The following is an 18,266-nucleotide window of genomic DNA, read 5'->3' on the forward strand; positions in this document are numbered from 1 at the left end:
ATGACACACAAAATAGTTAATTGAATGAAWTATTATTATTATTAATATTTATTATTATCATTATATATATAATATTTTTGARTCATTAAAAATAATAAATCATAAAATATATTATATTATATTTAATAGTATARTWATAATAATAATAAAATATGGATGAAAATTAATTATWTWTTAATATGATATCAAATTAATTTATTTTATAAAATATTTATATCAGATTTTATTTTTATTAAATTACAAAAATTAATATWTAATGTAAATATTTAYAGAAAAATTTTAATTCAATTCAATATTAAGATTTGAATGAAAAATAGTTTTTTGATATATATATCATATAATTTATAAATTAAATAAATCTAAACTTTTAACTAATAAAATAAATATTTTATTAAAWGACAAAAAAAACTAAAATTAAAATTATTTAATCAATACTTGAAAATAAAATTCAACTATACTTTTCCCATTTAGTATGCTATACATGTATATACTACCCATACAACTAACAGTATATATATATTTATATATAATCAATAATGTAATATATTTAATGTTTATCTAACTATACAATACATACTATATATATATATAAATATATAAAATACAAAGTTTATAATTATTTAAACGATAAATCCTTTAATCAATTAATTAAAGTATACACTGTGTGTGTGTAGTATTTGGYGCACAGTTATGTTGTGTCGCACACACACACACACACACATACATAGAGATTACTGAAACAGTTTGTTTGTATGTACAGTACTGTTCAAAACACATGAGACCCTTAAAACAATAATCACTACAATATTATGGGGAGATATTGAATGATACACACAGTGTGTGTGTGTGTGTGTRTGTRTGTGTGTGTGTRTGTRTGTGTGTATKTGTGTGTWTGTATGTGTGTGTATGTATGTATGTGTATATGTATGTATGTGTATATGTATGTGTGTAATACACACTGTGTATGTATGTGTGTATGTATATATATATATATATATGTGTGTGTGTGTGTGTGAGGATTAGCGATTCAATAGACACACACACACACTCAACCATTGGRRTAATTGAATGCATTTAAATAATAAATATAATAAAAATTCAAAAAACAACAACAACAAAAATAAAACAAAAAAWAAAAAAATTCATACAAATCATATATACCAGTTTCTCTATCATRTATTAATTCAAGTAAACTATAAAATTATATATATATATATATAGAGTATTATTATTAGTATTATTTGATTTTAAAATTAAAGCTAACTGTGCACTGCAAACACACACACACACAYACACACACACTGTTATGTACTTTATTTTATTTATATGCCAACTAAGCTAATGTGATTGGCATAATAAATTTTTTGATGGTATTATACTGTATTATAGTAAAAATCTAACTGTTCATACAAACACATACTATTCCTCTATATATATATATATATTTGACTCTATTGTCTAGGACTAGTAGTTTTCTWTTACTATACTGTCTCTGAAACTATACACTATATTCAGCATCAACTCCCGGTGCTMTCAAACATATCAAACGTTAAACATATAGATATATAGATAGATAGAAAAGTGAGAAAAATATTGATAAGGATTTTCTGTGTGCCTATGATTTTATGGATGAGTTTTAAAAGATTTATAGCYTAACTATATATAAGACTTAGCAATAATAATAATAATAATAATAATCAACTATTATTTAGGAGAGAGAGAGAGAGAGAGAGAGAGAGAGAGAGAGAGAGAGAGAGAGAGAGAGAGAAATGTAGATTTATTTTTACGCTTATGTAGCATAAAGTGCAGGCAGTCATGTATTATACTTTTATATTGTTATATCATATATATATATAYAGTATATATATATATATATATATATATATATATATAACTCATTATGCGATTTATCGCTTAGCTATCAYTACAATTACTACTACTACTACTACTAGATAAACATTAATAGTAGTTATATTAATAGTATAAATATATCTATAAAATAAATTACATATCATATTATATATATATATATATATATATATATATATATATTACTAGTATTATAACATTATTAGTATTATTTTCATTATTGAATATCAATATATATATATATATTTATTTATACACTTATAGTATATATATATATAMTAAATGTGCCGATCAGTGATGTTGTTGCTCAGGTAACACAAGTGATGTCTAAAAATATAATAAATAATAATAATAATAATAATAATACTAATAATTAATAGCTCAGGGAGATGATAATATATATTCACCCGATAWAAATACATTAACTATTGGCATAACAACAACAATTTAATAATWATAATAATAATATTAAATAAAATTACTTTAATWATTAGTATAATTTTTTTGATAATTATATCATATCATATTAAATATATAATAATWATAAATATTTTATAAATTTTCTAATTAATTATTTAGTTTAATGGAAATAATTATTTTTTTTAWATTTTAACACTATATCTAACACTATATATATTTACATTTATAGTTAAAATAATTTTTAGTAAAATATAACATTAATTAAACAATTTTACATAAATAAATAAAAAAATTATAAATTATAAATTAATTTTTAATTTATTTATTTAAAAAAATACAAATATTGGTGCCCATAATTTGCATAATAAAATAATAATATTGATAATAATAATAATAATCTATGTAAATAACTATATGTATATCAAATTCAAATTTTTTATTTTAATATTATTTTTTATTTATAAAATAAAACATTTATTTTTYGACAAATATGGTGATACTATTCAGTGAATGATAAAAAAAAAACAAAAACATTATTATTTAAATATATTAATTTTTTTTGTTATTGTTGTATAAAACTTATAGTATTACAACAAAAAAAACTAAATATTTTTTGGGTCAACATGTTATCAAAAAATAAAAAAATTAAATATTTAATATTACATTACATCCTACATACATATACTATAATATATATATATAATATTTACATAGWTTAYATTGTTTTGTAASTAAAAAAAATATATATAAKTTTTTTTATACATTTAATATCTTATTAAATAAAAATTACTACAAAAAACATAAATAAATAATAAAAATATTTGTTGAAAATAATATCACATGAATATAATATTAATACTAATAATACTGGAAAATATTTAACATTAATATCCATTACTTATTTTATATATATATATCTACTATATATGTAAAATGTGACTAATAATATTATATTATATTTATTATAATTATTATTATTTGTTTGATTGAAACACAAAATTGATTAATTTAATACACACTTATATATATTATAAATTTCAATAAATGTTTTTCATATATATATATATATATATAATATGCAAAATACMTGTCCTTAATCTCCTCAATCATAACCATATTTAAAAAAACATTTGATAATACAYTCACAATGACAATCACACCCATAATCCTTGTRTATTATGCAAATCYAYACCACCTCCCGGTGCCCATTATATTTTAATATAATACAKTACTATCTAATACCGTTCCCCTTAATATACATACATATATAACTAATCATCACCTTTTGAAAGCAAAAAAATAAAAAAATTAATAATAATAATAATATTCATGACTTATTATATGTCATATATATATAWATAATTTTTAAATAATAATAATAATAAAAAAATATTATTGAATATATAATTTCAATAATATTAATAATATTAATAACTCTARACAGTATTTTTTAAACTTTAAAAACTAATATTTAAATATTTTTTTTATTTATTTTTTTTGAATATTTAAACAAATTAGATACCAGAAAAAACACCTTTAAATAATTGATATTCAATTTATTATTATATATACTGTAATATTATATACAGTGGTATTACATATTAAATTACAATCAGATTTATCTTAATCTGAAATTTTAAACATAAAAATATTTGCATTAATTTTCTAATGAATAATATATTTGAAAAAAAAAATATTTTCATACTATTATTATTACATATGAATATATAATGATATTTTAAAATCCAAATTAGACAACATTTATATAATATTAATATCGTATTAAACTATATATATATATATATATATATTATATTATAAATTAATTATTTAGTGTCCAAACTGTATACCTATTATTTAACTGATATTGTTTTAGTAAACATTATATTATATATATATTATTTATTATTACAATCCGACTAACCTATATATTTAAAAAAAATATAAAATTTTAATTTAAATTTAAAACCTATATATTTTATTTAGATAATCATAATTTTATTATATGTATAGTAATTTATTATTTATGAAATTGTTTTAAATTACATATTATATTATTTTATATATATATGATATATTGAATATTAAATTATCTATTTATTTTTTTRTGTAACTATAATAATAATAATAATAATAAAAAATCTAAATTTTGTWAAAAAAATCAAATATATTTTACATATATATATATATATATAAACATTATCTGAATATCCAATTAAATTGAAAACTTTTCAATCATTTAGAGCTAAACCTTAAATAAAATATAATAAAAATAAAAAACATTTTTCAACAAAATWTTTTGTTTTGTTTTCATTAAAATTTTTATTTCATTAGTTATTTGAGTTAATAATATATATATATATATAATATATATATATAAATATTTTTAAATATAAATAACAACAAAAACATTGAATTGATAAAACTTTAAGATAAAATTTTTATTTTACAAATATATATAGTTAAATTTAAACGGAGTGAGATATATTAATTTTGTATATATATATATATATATATATATATATATTTATGACGGGCTGTTTGTAAACCACTATGTCACAACCTAACCTATAAATGATAGAATAAAATTTCAATAGCAATTTTTTAAAGCCTGACTTGGAAAATTATGGAAAGAAAAATTTTTTTAAATTGGTCGAAAAATAAATTTTTTATGGCTTTTCAAACTTGTGAATAAACACATTATATAAAATAGTCAAAAATAAAATGACGTTATTTATGGATAGTATACACTTATAAGATAAAGATTTTAATACTATTACTTATTCTAAAAACTAAATTTTTTTATGTCAAATATTTTTTTAGATATTAAAATTTATATAGCATTATATATATAAAATATATATATATATAATATAATTTTCAAAGTTTGAAAAGCCATAAAAAAATTTTTAATTAATTTTCCAAGTCAGGCTTTAAAAAAACATTTTGTCAAAATTAAAAATTTTATATTTTGTAAATCATATTTTAATACACTTTTTACAAAATAAATATATCTCATTAGCAAAAACCCCATGCGCGAGATTAATGAATAACCCTTTTATATATATATATATAATTTTCAAATTTAATTAATTAACATTTTGTGTGTAAAAGTTTTCAACAACAACAAAAATAAAATATAAAAAATTATTTATCCGTCAATACATTACATTACATKTMTAATGAAAATGTGTGTATAAAACAAAATAATAAAAAAATATATATAAAATAAAAACTAAAAACTAAAACTACAGCTAAAAAATATTTCACTCATTAAACACAACTAAACAAAAAAAAAAATTTTTTATACATTTAATTGACAACTGAATCGTAATAAGTATTTATTAGTATTACTTGACTGTAATTATATTATATATACACACAAAAAAAACTACTACTAATATATATATATATATACTGTATATAAAACATATATATATATATATATATATATATATATATATATATATATATATATAATATYGCAAAAACCTTTTCAATCAAAAACATAACTTTTATAAAATTTATTATTATTTTTTTCATTCAAACTATTAGGGAAAACATATTAAAGTATAATAATATATATATATATATAAGTATTAATGGGATTAATATTGTATATCCGATAGAAAGAAAGAGAGAGAGAGAGAGAGAGARAGAGAGAGAGAGAGAAAGTAAAAAGTTTTATTTTATTAATACTTTTATATATWTATATATATATTTTTTGTTAATGTTTTGTTTTAATGCATTAAACTTATTAAAAAYCTATTTATTATTTTCTATGTATACATAAWATATATTWTATATATATATAAAGTAAAACACATTTTCATAGTATTAATAGGATTTAAATGCAAAATTAATTAACGTTTTTTATATATATATAAATCTATTTCAATCTCTCTCTCTCTCTCTCTCTCTCTCTCTCTCTTTCGTTCACTAATTATGTGTTTTATGTATTGACATAAAATAAAATTAGAAAATAAAATAAAAGAGAAATTTTTTGTTTGTTATGCCTTTATAAYCAAATTAATTAAATTATAGATCGTTAACAAAAAAAACCCGTATTTATATTATTTTAATTATTAAACAAAAATWTTTTTTTGAATCCTTATATATAGATATTAGGAAACATTATATACTAATCCTATGTTGTATTTATTAAACAAAAAAATATATTTTTAAAAATACATTATAAATATATAAACTATAAATGTTTAGTATAATTGATGTTATGAAATGTTTTAATAGGATAACATTTATTTAATTTTTTGTTATTATTGATGTCATTGATAATCACATTAATAATATTAATAATATAAATATAATATATATTATTAMCTAATATTAAATTCAATTGAATAGAAAATTTAWAAAATWTTATTTCATATATAAATACTTATCAATTAAAATAAAAAATRTTAATAATATTAATAWTGTCTAACATTTTACACTATTATATCTAACAAACAAACAAATAAAYAAAATAAATAACTTTCATACAAATATTTCATAATCACATTTTAAATAATATATATTATAAAATAAATAATGTAATTAAMTTTAAAAAATAATTTTTTTTGTTGAACCATAAAGTGATTGATGAGACAAATATATTATTTAGTTTTTTATTTTTCAAAAATCACATTTATATATATATATATATATAWATATATTCAAAACAAATGTTTTAAAATAAAATTATAKAAAAATTCATTGAATTTTTGTTRTTATTATTAYTATWWTTTTGTTGCTAACACTTGCATACAGTGTAAGTGATATCACAAACATTTTTCGGGYAAAAAAAAATAAATACTAAAAAAAKATAAATAWAAATAAAAATTTTTGAAAACATTTTTTTCARACATCATATAATATATTTGATTATATGATGAAAATATTTAAAATGTTTTTTTATTTGTGTGCTTAACATGAATAATATAACCGAAAWATTTTTATTTATATATATATATATATATAGATTTAGTTTAGTGTCAATCAATCATTGACTCTCTCAKAGAGAGAGAGAGAGAGAGAGAGAGAGAGATCGTTATAATAGATAAAATAAAATTGATGTTTAACTATTTTTTTTGAGCATGGTTATTTTTATTTTTATGTGATTTATAAATTTTTTTCTATAGAGTATATATCCATTACATATCCATCAAAAWATATTTATTTATTTATTTTTWGTTAAATAAAAATAAAAACTWTTTCAACACTAAAATAAATGATAAAATTACAAAATATTTGTATTAAAAAAATTGGTTTTTTTTTGTTAATTTTTTGTTTGTTTGTTTGTTTATAATGATGATGACATTTTATRATACATTAAATTAATTAATATTATTATAATTTGATTCAATTTTTTTTGGTTGTAATTATTGATTAGTTTATAGTATATATATAAAACAAATAGATATTTTTCTAATTATAAATTAGTAAATTATTTATTTATAATTAGTATACAGTATTTAATAGTCAAAAAAGTTTTTAATTTATTTTTAATTAATAATAATTAAATCTCATCATTAAATATAAAAAAAAATTATTATAATCTCTAATTAATTTTAAATATTTTATAAATTTGTAATAAATATAATGTTAAGAGTAAATTATTATTATGAAAAATAAAACTTATTTTTATTTATTAAATAAATWAAAAACTATTTATTACTTAAAATATTATAAATAAACTTTAATTTTTCTGTCCATTTGTTTCACTCAATAATACATTATTTCTATAATAATAATAAAAAAATATTTAATATCTAATCCATATCTAATAAATCTCTTACTGTATTATAATTATTATTATTATTGTTTTAATTTTCTAGTTATTAATATATATATATAAATGGTTTATCTGATAGTAAATATCAATATATTATATTTCACTCCTAACCCGGAGGTCTAGTACAGGTGTATACCTGAAAAAAATAAATGTTATATTTATTTTGCACACAAATCTATATAAATTTATATATATATAWATAATATATATATATAAATTATCAGCTGATAATAAATGGGTTAAATAAATCCCAAGTAAATGCTTAAACATTAATCAAATATAGTTGTATATAATATACTAGATATATATATATATATATAAATATATTTAATTTTCTCAAACATTTAATAWTTTTTTGTTATCTATTTGTTAGATAACAAAAAAATAATATTAATTTTATTTAATTATTTAAACATTAGTTATTTATTTTATTTTATTTTTTTTGGTAAATTTCCTTTTCATTAATAATTTTCAAAAAMAAATTTTTTTCTATACATTATATGTTATCTGATATCTAAATAATAATAATAATAATAATATTTAAAATAAAATAAYTTTTGTTGTATAATAATTTGGGTTRAAATAAAAATCAAAAGTTAATCAAACAATATCCTAGTGTTAATAATAAACATTAATAATAATAATAATTAATATTATTAATAGAGATTATCTAACAATAAATAATAAAATAAAAATTATTAGTTATATAATAATATTTCTAAAATTTAAAGTTATAAATAAATTTWTTTTGAATTTTAGTWTYMAAACTAAATAAAAGCAAATAATATATTATTTTATTTATAATATATTGATTTCATATAATGATTAAATCYTATTAATATATTATATATACATAAATAATAATAAAAAAACAGTTTATAAAATATTTAACACAAAATAAAATATAATAATAATAMTAATACTAATAATACAGTAAAGTAAATATTATAGCAAAATAAAAGATAGATTTTATTTATTTATTTATTTACAAAAAWAAAACATTTTGTTTGTTAGTATTATTTTTGATAAAGATTTTTATWKTATTTTGAAAAATAATTTTTTAAAAGCATTTTTAAGTCCCAATAGTAAAGCCCTATCAAAACCAATGACACAAAACAATAGATAAATTTATATATAAATATATATATACAGTATATATATATATATATATATAACTATTTGATAACAATTGAATTGAAAATATCATCAAATAAAATCAAATAAAAAATAAATAAATAAAATAAAAAACTAAATAAAATTTGATATTTTCTCTCATCTATTTTAATAGCAATAATAATAATAATAATAAACGAAAATATAACAAATAGTTTTTTTTCTATACACAAAAAAAATCAAAACATAATTATCGGTTATTTAATACTATAAAACCAAAAAAAAAAAAAATAAAAATTATAATTTAATATTTCTCCACCTATTATATCAATTGTTATTATCGTTTATTTTTTTATAATTTTTATTTTATCAATCTATTTGTGTCATTATTATTAYTWTTTGTGTATTATTTAAGAGAGAGAGAGAGAGAGAGAGAGAGAGAGAGAGAGAGAGAGAAATTAAAAATATTTTTCAGTGAAATATCTTTTATTATTTTTYAWTAAATATTTCAATAATAATAATAATAATAATAATAAAACAGTTATGCCAATTGGGATATACATGTAATTTTTTATTAGGTCAACCCATTATATAACCCACTGTATCCTTCAAGTCAGTCAAATACAATGGACTCAAGTAGTAGTAGTTAAACAACTTTCCCCTCCAAATACMAAAAAAAAATAATAAAACATTTAATTTTATTTATATTTATATAAATAAAAAAAAAAAGTTATATTAATTTATTCAATAAATAMTTATAGTATTATGTGATGTGAAAATATTAAATCAATAATAATATAATTATAAACACTATATCTATTAAATTAAAAATAAATATATCCTTTAAGTGAGAAATTAATAAATGAAAAATATATTATTTTYTTGAAATATTAWACAAAATATAATAATAACTAAAAATTATAATAAAACCTCAATTTTTTTTATTGACCCCAAAGCTAAACACTACAAACAAATTGTATATAAAAAAATTTAAATAATATATTTTCAATCAATGATTTGAAGTTTTTTTTATTCAAAAAAAAAATTGTTTGAATTGATATCTAAAATTTTAATTTAAAATATTAAATAAATATCAACAAAAAAAAATTAAATACTTATTTGCGTGTTTAATTATTAGCAACAAAATAATAATAATTACTTTTATATTTTATTATATTAATATTTTTATCAATAATAAATAATAATAAATAWATAWATATATATTTAATAATATATGATATTTCCTTAATAAACATATCTATCATTAATATTATGAAACAAACAAAACAAACATAAAATATATTATCATTTGTTTTCATCACTGATAAAATAAATAAATAAATATATTATTAATATTTATTTAACAAATTTATAATCATATTATTATTATTGTATATACTTTTACTACTGTATAATATATCACATATAAAAATATAATCATTAACTAACAGTAGTCTATCATCAATAATAAATTAAATAATTATTTAATATATATATATATAATATAATATATAATTTATTACWGTACTATAGTTTAGTTATTTAATTATAATAAATAATTTCTAACCCAATGTGTGTKTATATATAATTACAGTATATGCTAGTTATATGTCAATTTGTCATCAACAAACAAAAAATGTTTAATACAATATTTATAATATTTAKTACAAAACAAAATGTATGTAAATTTAATATAACTTTTTTYTATCAAATAAATTATTATATTGAGTCTATACTATATATATATATTAGAGACAGTGGTTCACTACAAACAAATAGATTATTAGATATATATATATATATATATGAAAATTGTATAATAAATATAATCTCAATGTGTGTGTGTGTATATRTATGTGTGTGTRTATATGTGTGTATATATGTGTGTATATATATATGTGTGTGTATCTGTGTGTGTGTGTGTATATGTGTTTGTATGTATATGTGTGTGTATATATATATATGTGTATATGTGTGTGTATGTATGTGTGTGTATGTATATGTGTGTATATGTATGTGTGTGTGTTTGTGTGTGTATGTATATGTGTGTGTATGTATATGTGTGTGTATGTATATGTGTGTGTGTATATGTATGTGTGTGTAAAGTAAAAGCAAATTATAAGCTGTCAAATGCAACACATTTTAGTTGTCGATATATATCTATATATTAGACATACAATCCCTTAACATAGAGTTAAATATATTAAATAATATATTAAATATTACGTAGAAATATAGACACAAATATATTAGATATACTTATATATATATATATATATRTATATATATTTTTGTTTCTTTTACTCTTTTTATTTGATTTATTTCATATATATAGAAAAGTCAGTCAATGTATGAATTGAAACAAACAATAAGCAAAACAATACAAACAAAAAATCTAAATAAATAGTAAGTAAATCAATATTAAATGTCATTATTAAGTGTATGTTTCATATATATTAATATACAGACAGTTTGAATGCATATTAAAAATATAATAATAATAATAATAGAATATTCACTATAAGAATATTCTTTATATTTAAAAATATTATTTTTTATGTATGAAATATTTGTTACAAAAAAAAAATAATAATACAAAACAACACTTGAACACAACWACAGTATATTAATAGTATATTTTGAGATAATATATATAAAAAAATTRTGATAAWATATATGTAAAAAATATATAATAAATTTTTTSAGACATTTTTCTCACTCAACTATATTTATTAACTGTTTTTATCGTTTATATACAAAATGTTTTCAAAATACRCATAAATTATTTTGTTTTATATACTATATATATATATATTTATATAAGTGTTAAGCAATTGTTTCTGACATTTTACTGGCAATTTGCATATAGAGGTCAACATTTGGTGAAACTGTATATAAATTTACAGTAAATATACAGTAGTTGACTAATTGACTGAATATTTATCAATAATAATAATAATACAMTAAATTAAAGTAAATATAATAATAATAATAATAAATATAATTTGTAACAACAGTTTTTGGTAATGACATATCAAGGATTTATATATATATATATATATTRGAGTAAATAAATTGAATAAATTTCTAAATAATTTAACTAAAAATAATTGATAATAAACTAAATGATAATTATTTTTAAAAATAAATGCATAATTAAATTAATTTAAAATAAAAATTATTAATAAATAATTGTCTTAAACACATAATCATTAACAAACAAATATATWTWTATTATTTATTTATTTATAGATTTATTATTTARCAGAATATTCTCTATAAATGTTTTATTTTATTTTTGTGTGTATTTTTTTATTATTGTATTTCTGAATATATAATAAATATAAGTAAATCAAATAAATTCAAACAATCAATGATTTTTTTTGGCTATATATATATATATATATAGTTATATAGAAATTTCGTATTCAAATAAAATAAAGGCAAAAAAAACTGGTTAAACACTTTTATGTAAATCAATTWTATACATAAAATTTAAATTTTTCAAAAAACAAAATTTATATATTTATAGTTTTGTCAAATATATTTAAAACACTATATACTAACTATATAYATTATACGTGACTTTATCWATATATATMTAYATATATATATATATATATTATACTAAATTTTAATATATTATTTAATTATCATCTATAGATTTAATTATACTAAACATTGAAAATATTTTAYGTATGCAAAATGTGTAATAATRTATTATAATATATATATATCGWATATAATATAATAATTTAATTATATGTGAATTCATGTGCACACACACACACACACAGTAAAWATATATATATATATATATATATATATATATAATATACACTCACTTTCAATATTTTAATATTAAAATATATTCATATAAATCAAACACACACACACAYWTAATATGTAGTATAATATATATAATATAATATAATAATGTTTAATACATTTTTCCTTATTTTCATATAATTTTTTTTTATTATTTTTTGGTTATAAAATATTTCTTAGAAATATATATATATAGTTATATATATATATATATAGTATATATACTGTATATTCAATATATTTTTATACTACTAATAATAATGAGTCCAATAATAAAGAATATTCTATAACAATATAATAATAATAATAATAATAATAATAATAATAATAATAATAATAATAATAATAATAATAATAATAATAATAATAATAATTCCTAAAGTTATTCATTGAATTTCAATATCTATAATAAAAATATATATTAAAAAAATCTTATCAAAAGAATTTAATTAAAAAATCCAAATAAAATATAATTTTTTTTGTATTATTATTATTATGAGATTTTTTAGTTTACTATAATATAATAACTRCTAAAAATATAWATAWATATATATCTAAAAACACAATCAATGTATTCATTATATAGTTTTGTCATAAAAAAAACTAATGAATGTTAACTCAAAATTTTTTTTTTGAATATAATATCACAAAAATTTTTCTAATTATTGATATATAGAAAAAAAATTTAAATAAACTATTTTTTGGTTTAAATTAAATTTTAGTATATTTTAATGAAACCGCGCAAACAATTGATTTATTGATTTTAATTATTAATATATGTAATAATCTAATATAATATATATTTATTTATTTATAAAAAATTTTTTTTTAATAGACTTACCAAATAAATCTTAACATCACTAATGTAACCGTTATGAAGGCCAGGGAKGATACGGCTACTATATAGACGATATACTGGTGCCATTGATTTTCAACAATGATTGGCGACTATATRTATATAATATCAACAACAAAATATATCAATATTTTTCAAAAAAAAAATTMAAAAATAAATAAATGTCTAGAAAATAAAATCAATATTATATATATATATTAACATTACTTATAKAYCTAACAAAAAAATTATAGTTTTTATATATATATAAATGTTTTTTTTTTTTTGAGTAAAGGGTTGCACAAACATAAACACACAAAAAACTTATATATACTGTATATATATATATATATATATAAATAAAAYGATATAAACTTTTTTTGTTGAAAAGTTTTGGATACAAAATGTTTTTTTTTAAATTTTAGTATTTTTTCTGATAAATAMAGTCTACTGTATATGATTTCAAATATATATATTTTTTAAAAAAAAAGTATTAATACTACTGTATATACTTAAAGTTGATAAACAGATTGATAAATAGATTTGAAAATAAATATATCAATATATATATATAWATATATATATATATAGATTTCTRGTCAACTAATATACTCAAAAWATATATATATATCGATAAACTAAAAAAATGTTTAGTATATATAAACACGAAAAYTATATGTCAAACATATGGCAAATATTTTGAAAAAAAATTTAAAAATATAAATAACTTTTTAGTAAAAATGATTTCATTTGATTATTATTATTACTAATACAAAATAKTTATAAATTAAATKAATTTTATATTATATTATATGAAAAATTATCTAAATAAATAATAATAATATMTTGAAYAACTACTAAAAYTAARATTATACWAAAATAACAAATTAAATAAATATYAAATTTAAGTCAAAAWAMTAATACAAATAACTAAATAATAAATTAAAAWTAATTTRCATTTTTATATAATGTATATATACTTTATATACTATAGTATATATATATATATATATATATTGTYTATCATTGTTTAGYTAAAAAATAAATAAATTATATATTCAATATACAGTATATATATACTGTATATATATATATATATATATATATTTAAATATACTATAACTAGAATATTCTGTATAGTGTTTAGCATATATATTAACATCAAATAAGTAAATAAAAAAATTGTTATCTATTTTAGTCTAAACTTTCCTATTAGTTGAACATTTCAAACACACAAACATACAAAAAACTTATAGTTAAGTAACAAATAATAATAATAATAATACTAAAAAATACTAAAAATATATATAAGTTTTTTGAGAGTTTAGATTAAATTGTTAGTGACTTTTATTTTTATTTATATTATTTTTTTTTAAAAAAGACTACTCATACAAATAGACATAAACTTATCAAATAATAAAATAAATAAAAAAAAATAAAATAAAAATCACTTCAAAAAAACTAAATTTTTGTTTTGTTTTGTTTGTTATCCTTAAAGTGGATATAATAATAATAAAAAATAGCAAAAAAACAATTAATAAAAAATTGTCAAAAAAAATTTTTAGTCTAGAATTCTATAATATAAATATTTTCTTAATATTTGTTTAATTAAATATATTTTTAGATATATATAACAAAATTTTTAAAAAAAAAATAATACTAACGGTAGTGGACGTAGTACTAGTGCTAAYGGTGCTGATGGTAGTACCGGAGCCACCATTACCAGCACCACCGGCACCACCGAAGCTGCCCATTGCTAGCGATTGATTGGTTTTGTAGACACTGTGCTGATGATTGAATGGCTGACGGGTGGGTGCCGTCTGTAACAGTGATTTACTATTTGGTGCACCGGTATTATGATTACTGCTGATGWTTGAGGGACTAGTAGTTGATGTTATTATGTGATGATGATTATTATTATGATGATGACTGGACACTAAACTACTGTTCCTATTGTTTATGATTTGTTGTTGATGATGATGATTTGATGACACATTATTATKATTATGATGATAAGCACCGGTATCTCTAGACATAGAGGGACTAACAGTAGTAGTAGTCGTAGTAGTACTGGTGCTGGCAATGGTCGACAACGACGACAATGAAGGCATGGCAGCAGCAGTACTGCTCCATAGTATGGCGGGACTAATGGTAGGACTTATGGGACTTATAGATAGTACGGGCGAACCGGTGGTTGAGCTACTGCTGCTGCTGGCGGTAGTAGTGGTAGAGGTACTGGTGCTGCTCCGGTAGATCTGGGTTAGCGGTACTATTATAGGCGGACGGCTATGCTGTTGGCCACCGGCAGCAGCAGCAGCTGCTGTATGGGCTGGCAATTGTTGTTGATCTGCAGGTGCCGTTACCGGCGTTGAGGACGACAGTGCCGGCACTAATGGATCACTGCCTCCTCTATTAGACGGTCGGCCACCACTACTAACAGATGGTGTACCCAAACCGTTCATAATGTGATGGACAGGTATGTGATGKCCRTAGGTGTCGTTGGGYCGYAACGTTGACTGTAAATGTTTTAGCTGTTGTGTTGTCGACTCTGTTATATAATAATAATTATATTAATAAATAAATATTTAKTTTTAATCATTAATTTTTAATATTTTTATTTCACAAAAAAAAATAATTGAGATAATAATYCAATAAAATATAAACTAAAATATTATATATAATTATGTTTTGTTTGATTAGTTTAGTATATAGTTTTGTGTGTGTGTATGGTATGTGTGTGTGTGTATGTGTGTGTATGTGTGTGTRTGTGTGTGTATGTATGTGTGTATGTAGTTGTATGTATGTGTGTGTATGTGTGTGTGTGTGTGTGTGTGTGTGTGTGTGTGTGTGTATGTAGTTGTGTGTATGTGTGTGTGTCTGCAAACATACAGTTTCCTCTCTCSCAAACAAAATCCCTGTGCGACTAAACAATACTAATTGTTATTGTTGTTGGAGAGGACAGACACATMATAATAATTATTAGTCCAATTATGTGTGTCCACCGCACAAACATCCCGATTATTAATCACATTATTATTATTATTGCTWTTATTTTTTTTTGTTTTATATTTTTTTATGTCACTATTTCTATCATTTTATTAGTAAATCTCTCTCTCTCTCTCTCTCTCTCTCTCTCTCTCTTATCTAACTTTCGACAAACAGTTTTTAYTATTACTGACACAAAMAMACACAACCAGTAAAACAAAACAACAAMAAAAWTAATACTAAATAAATCTCTGTAGAGATAACAACAACAAAAAAWAAATAAAAGTAAATTACAACTAATAATAACTATTACTATTAAAACAACAACTACTACTACCAGAGCCGACAAACTACTAGAGCCGGGTATTTGTGTGTTATGTGTCGGTRATTGAAAATCGTGGGGACAGTCCTAYTACTACTACTACTACTACTACTACTACTACTAACAACATAGCATAGCATATATATAAAATACTAAACATACAAATAAATACAAATACAAATAAAAATAATATAATATATAAATGATTTGCTATGTGTTTGTGTAAAACATTTATTTATCTATTTTATATATATATATATTTATTTTGATTTGATTTTCCTATTGATTTTTTTTGTTGGTAAAAACTAATTGGATTTACACAMAGTAATACACAAWCAAACAAATATATATATATATAAAATCAAATCAATCCTATTATTAGTTAGTGTTTTGTTTGTTAAGTTTTTTATTGTTGKGTATTATATTATCRATGATTGACTTTTTTTTACTAATGTTTTATTTTTAYTATTTATTTATTTATCTAAAWAAAAACAAATATTACWAAATAATACTAACTATATTGTCTAATAGCTACTATAGTTAATATATATATATATATATATATATATAAAAAWWAATTATTACATACCTGGTAGACATTGATAATGGGCCTCCAGATACTTGTAGGTGCCGGGACAGGGATCATCAAATACCAGGCTAGACGATGATAATGTGCAACTTTTTTGAAAGGCACATCTATAATTTAAATAAATAATAATAATAAAATTAATAATAAATTTTTAAAAAAAATATATTAAATATAATAAAATATTTAAACACATATTCAAATTTTAATTGTAACCAACAAATTATATTAATATTGATTTATAAACTATATATTAATTTATTATTATTATTATTGGTATTGGTATTAACTCGTTTAATAATTAATTAATTTTATATAATATATGCATATATTAATTAAATTATAACTAATAGTAATAACTAATAGTAAAAAAATTTAGTAGATTTGTCTAAAAATTATTTTTTAAAAAATTTAATAAAATTAAAATATCATTTCTAATATTAGCTAATAATTTTAAAAATAGTTTTATTATTTATAAGTGTTATATCATAAATTATTTATTTATTACAGTTAT

The 18,266-nt window shown here is 17.8% G+C and overlaps 2 protein-coding genes across 2 annotated transcripts in view; both read right to left on the minus strand.

Moving 5' to 3' along the window:
* LOC128951920 (probable serine/threonine-protein kinase DDB_G0272282) overlaps positions 1-15,913 on the minus strand; it is a 28,257-nt gene extending 12,344 nt beyond the window's left edge. The window contains exons 1-2 of the mRNA XM_054297230.1: positions 15,524-15,913; positions 13,866-13,972 (exon numbers count right to left, since the gene is read on the minus strand). Of these exons, the coding sequence (XP_054153205.1) occupies positions 13,866-13,972; positions 15,524-15,895 (479 nt within the window). The 5' untranslated portion in view covers positions 15,896-15,913. The remainder of the gene's footprint in view (positions 1-13,865; positions 13,973-15,523) is intronic.
* LOC128953375 (uncharacterized) overlaps positions 15,903-18,266 on the minus strand; it is a 127,997-nt gene continuing 125,633 nt past the window's right edge. The window contains exons 8-10 of the mRNA XM_054298862.1: positions 17,756-17,862; positions 16,040-16,407; positions 15,903-15,983 (exon numbers count right to left, since the gene is read on the minus strand). Of these exons, the coding sequence (XP_054154837.1) occupies positions 15,903-15,983; positions 16,040-16,407; positions 17,756-17,862 (556 nt within the window). The remainder of the gene's footprint in view (positions 15,984-16,039; positions 16,408-17,755; positions 17,863-18,266) is intronic.

The sequence above is a fragment of the Oppia nitens genome, unplaced genomic scaffold, assembly GCF_028296485.1.
Source record: "Oppia nitens isolate AA-2021 unplaced genomic scaffold, nextdenovo-longstitch-racon4-pilon3 scaffold11_pilon_pilon_pilon, whole genome shotgun sequence".
Lineage (NCBI taxonomy): Eukaryota > Metazoa > Arthropoda > Arachnida > Sarcoptiformes > Oppiidae > Oppia > Oppia nitens.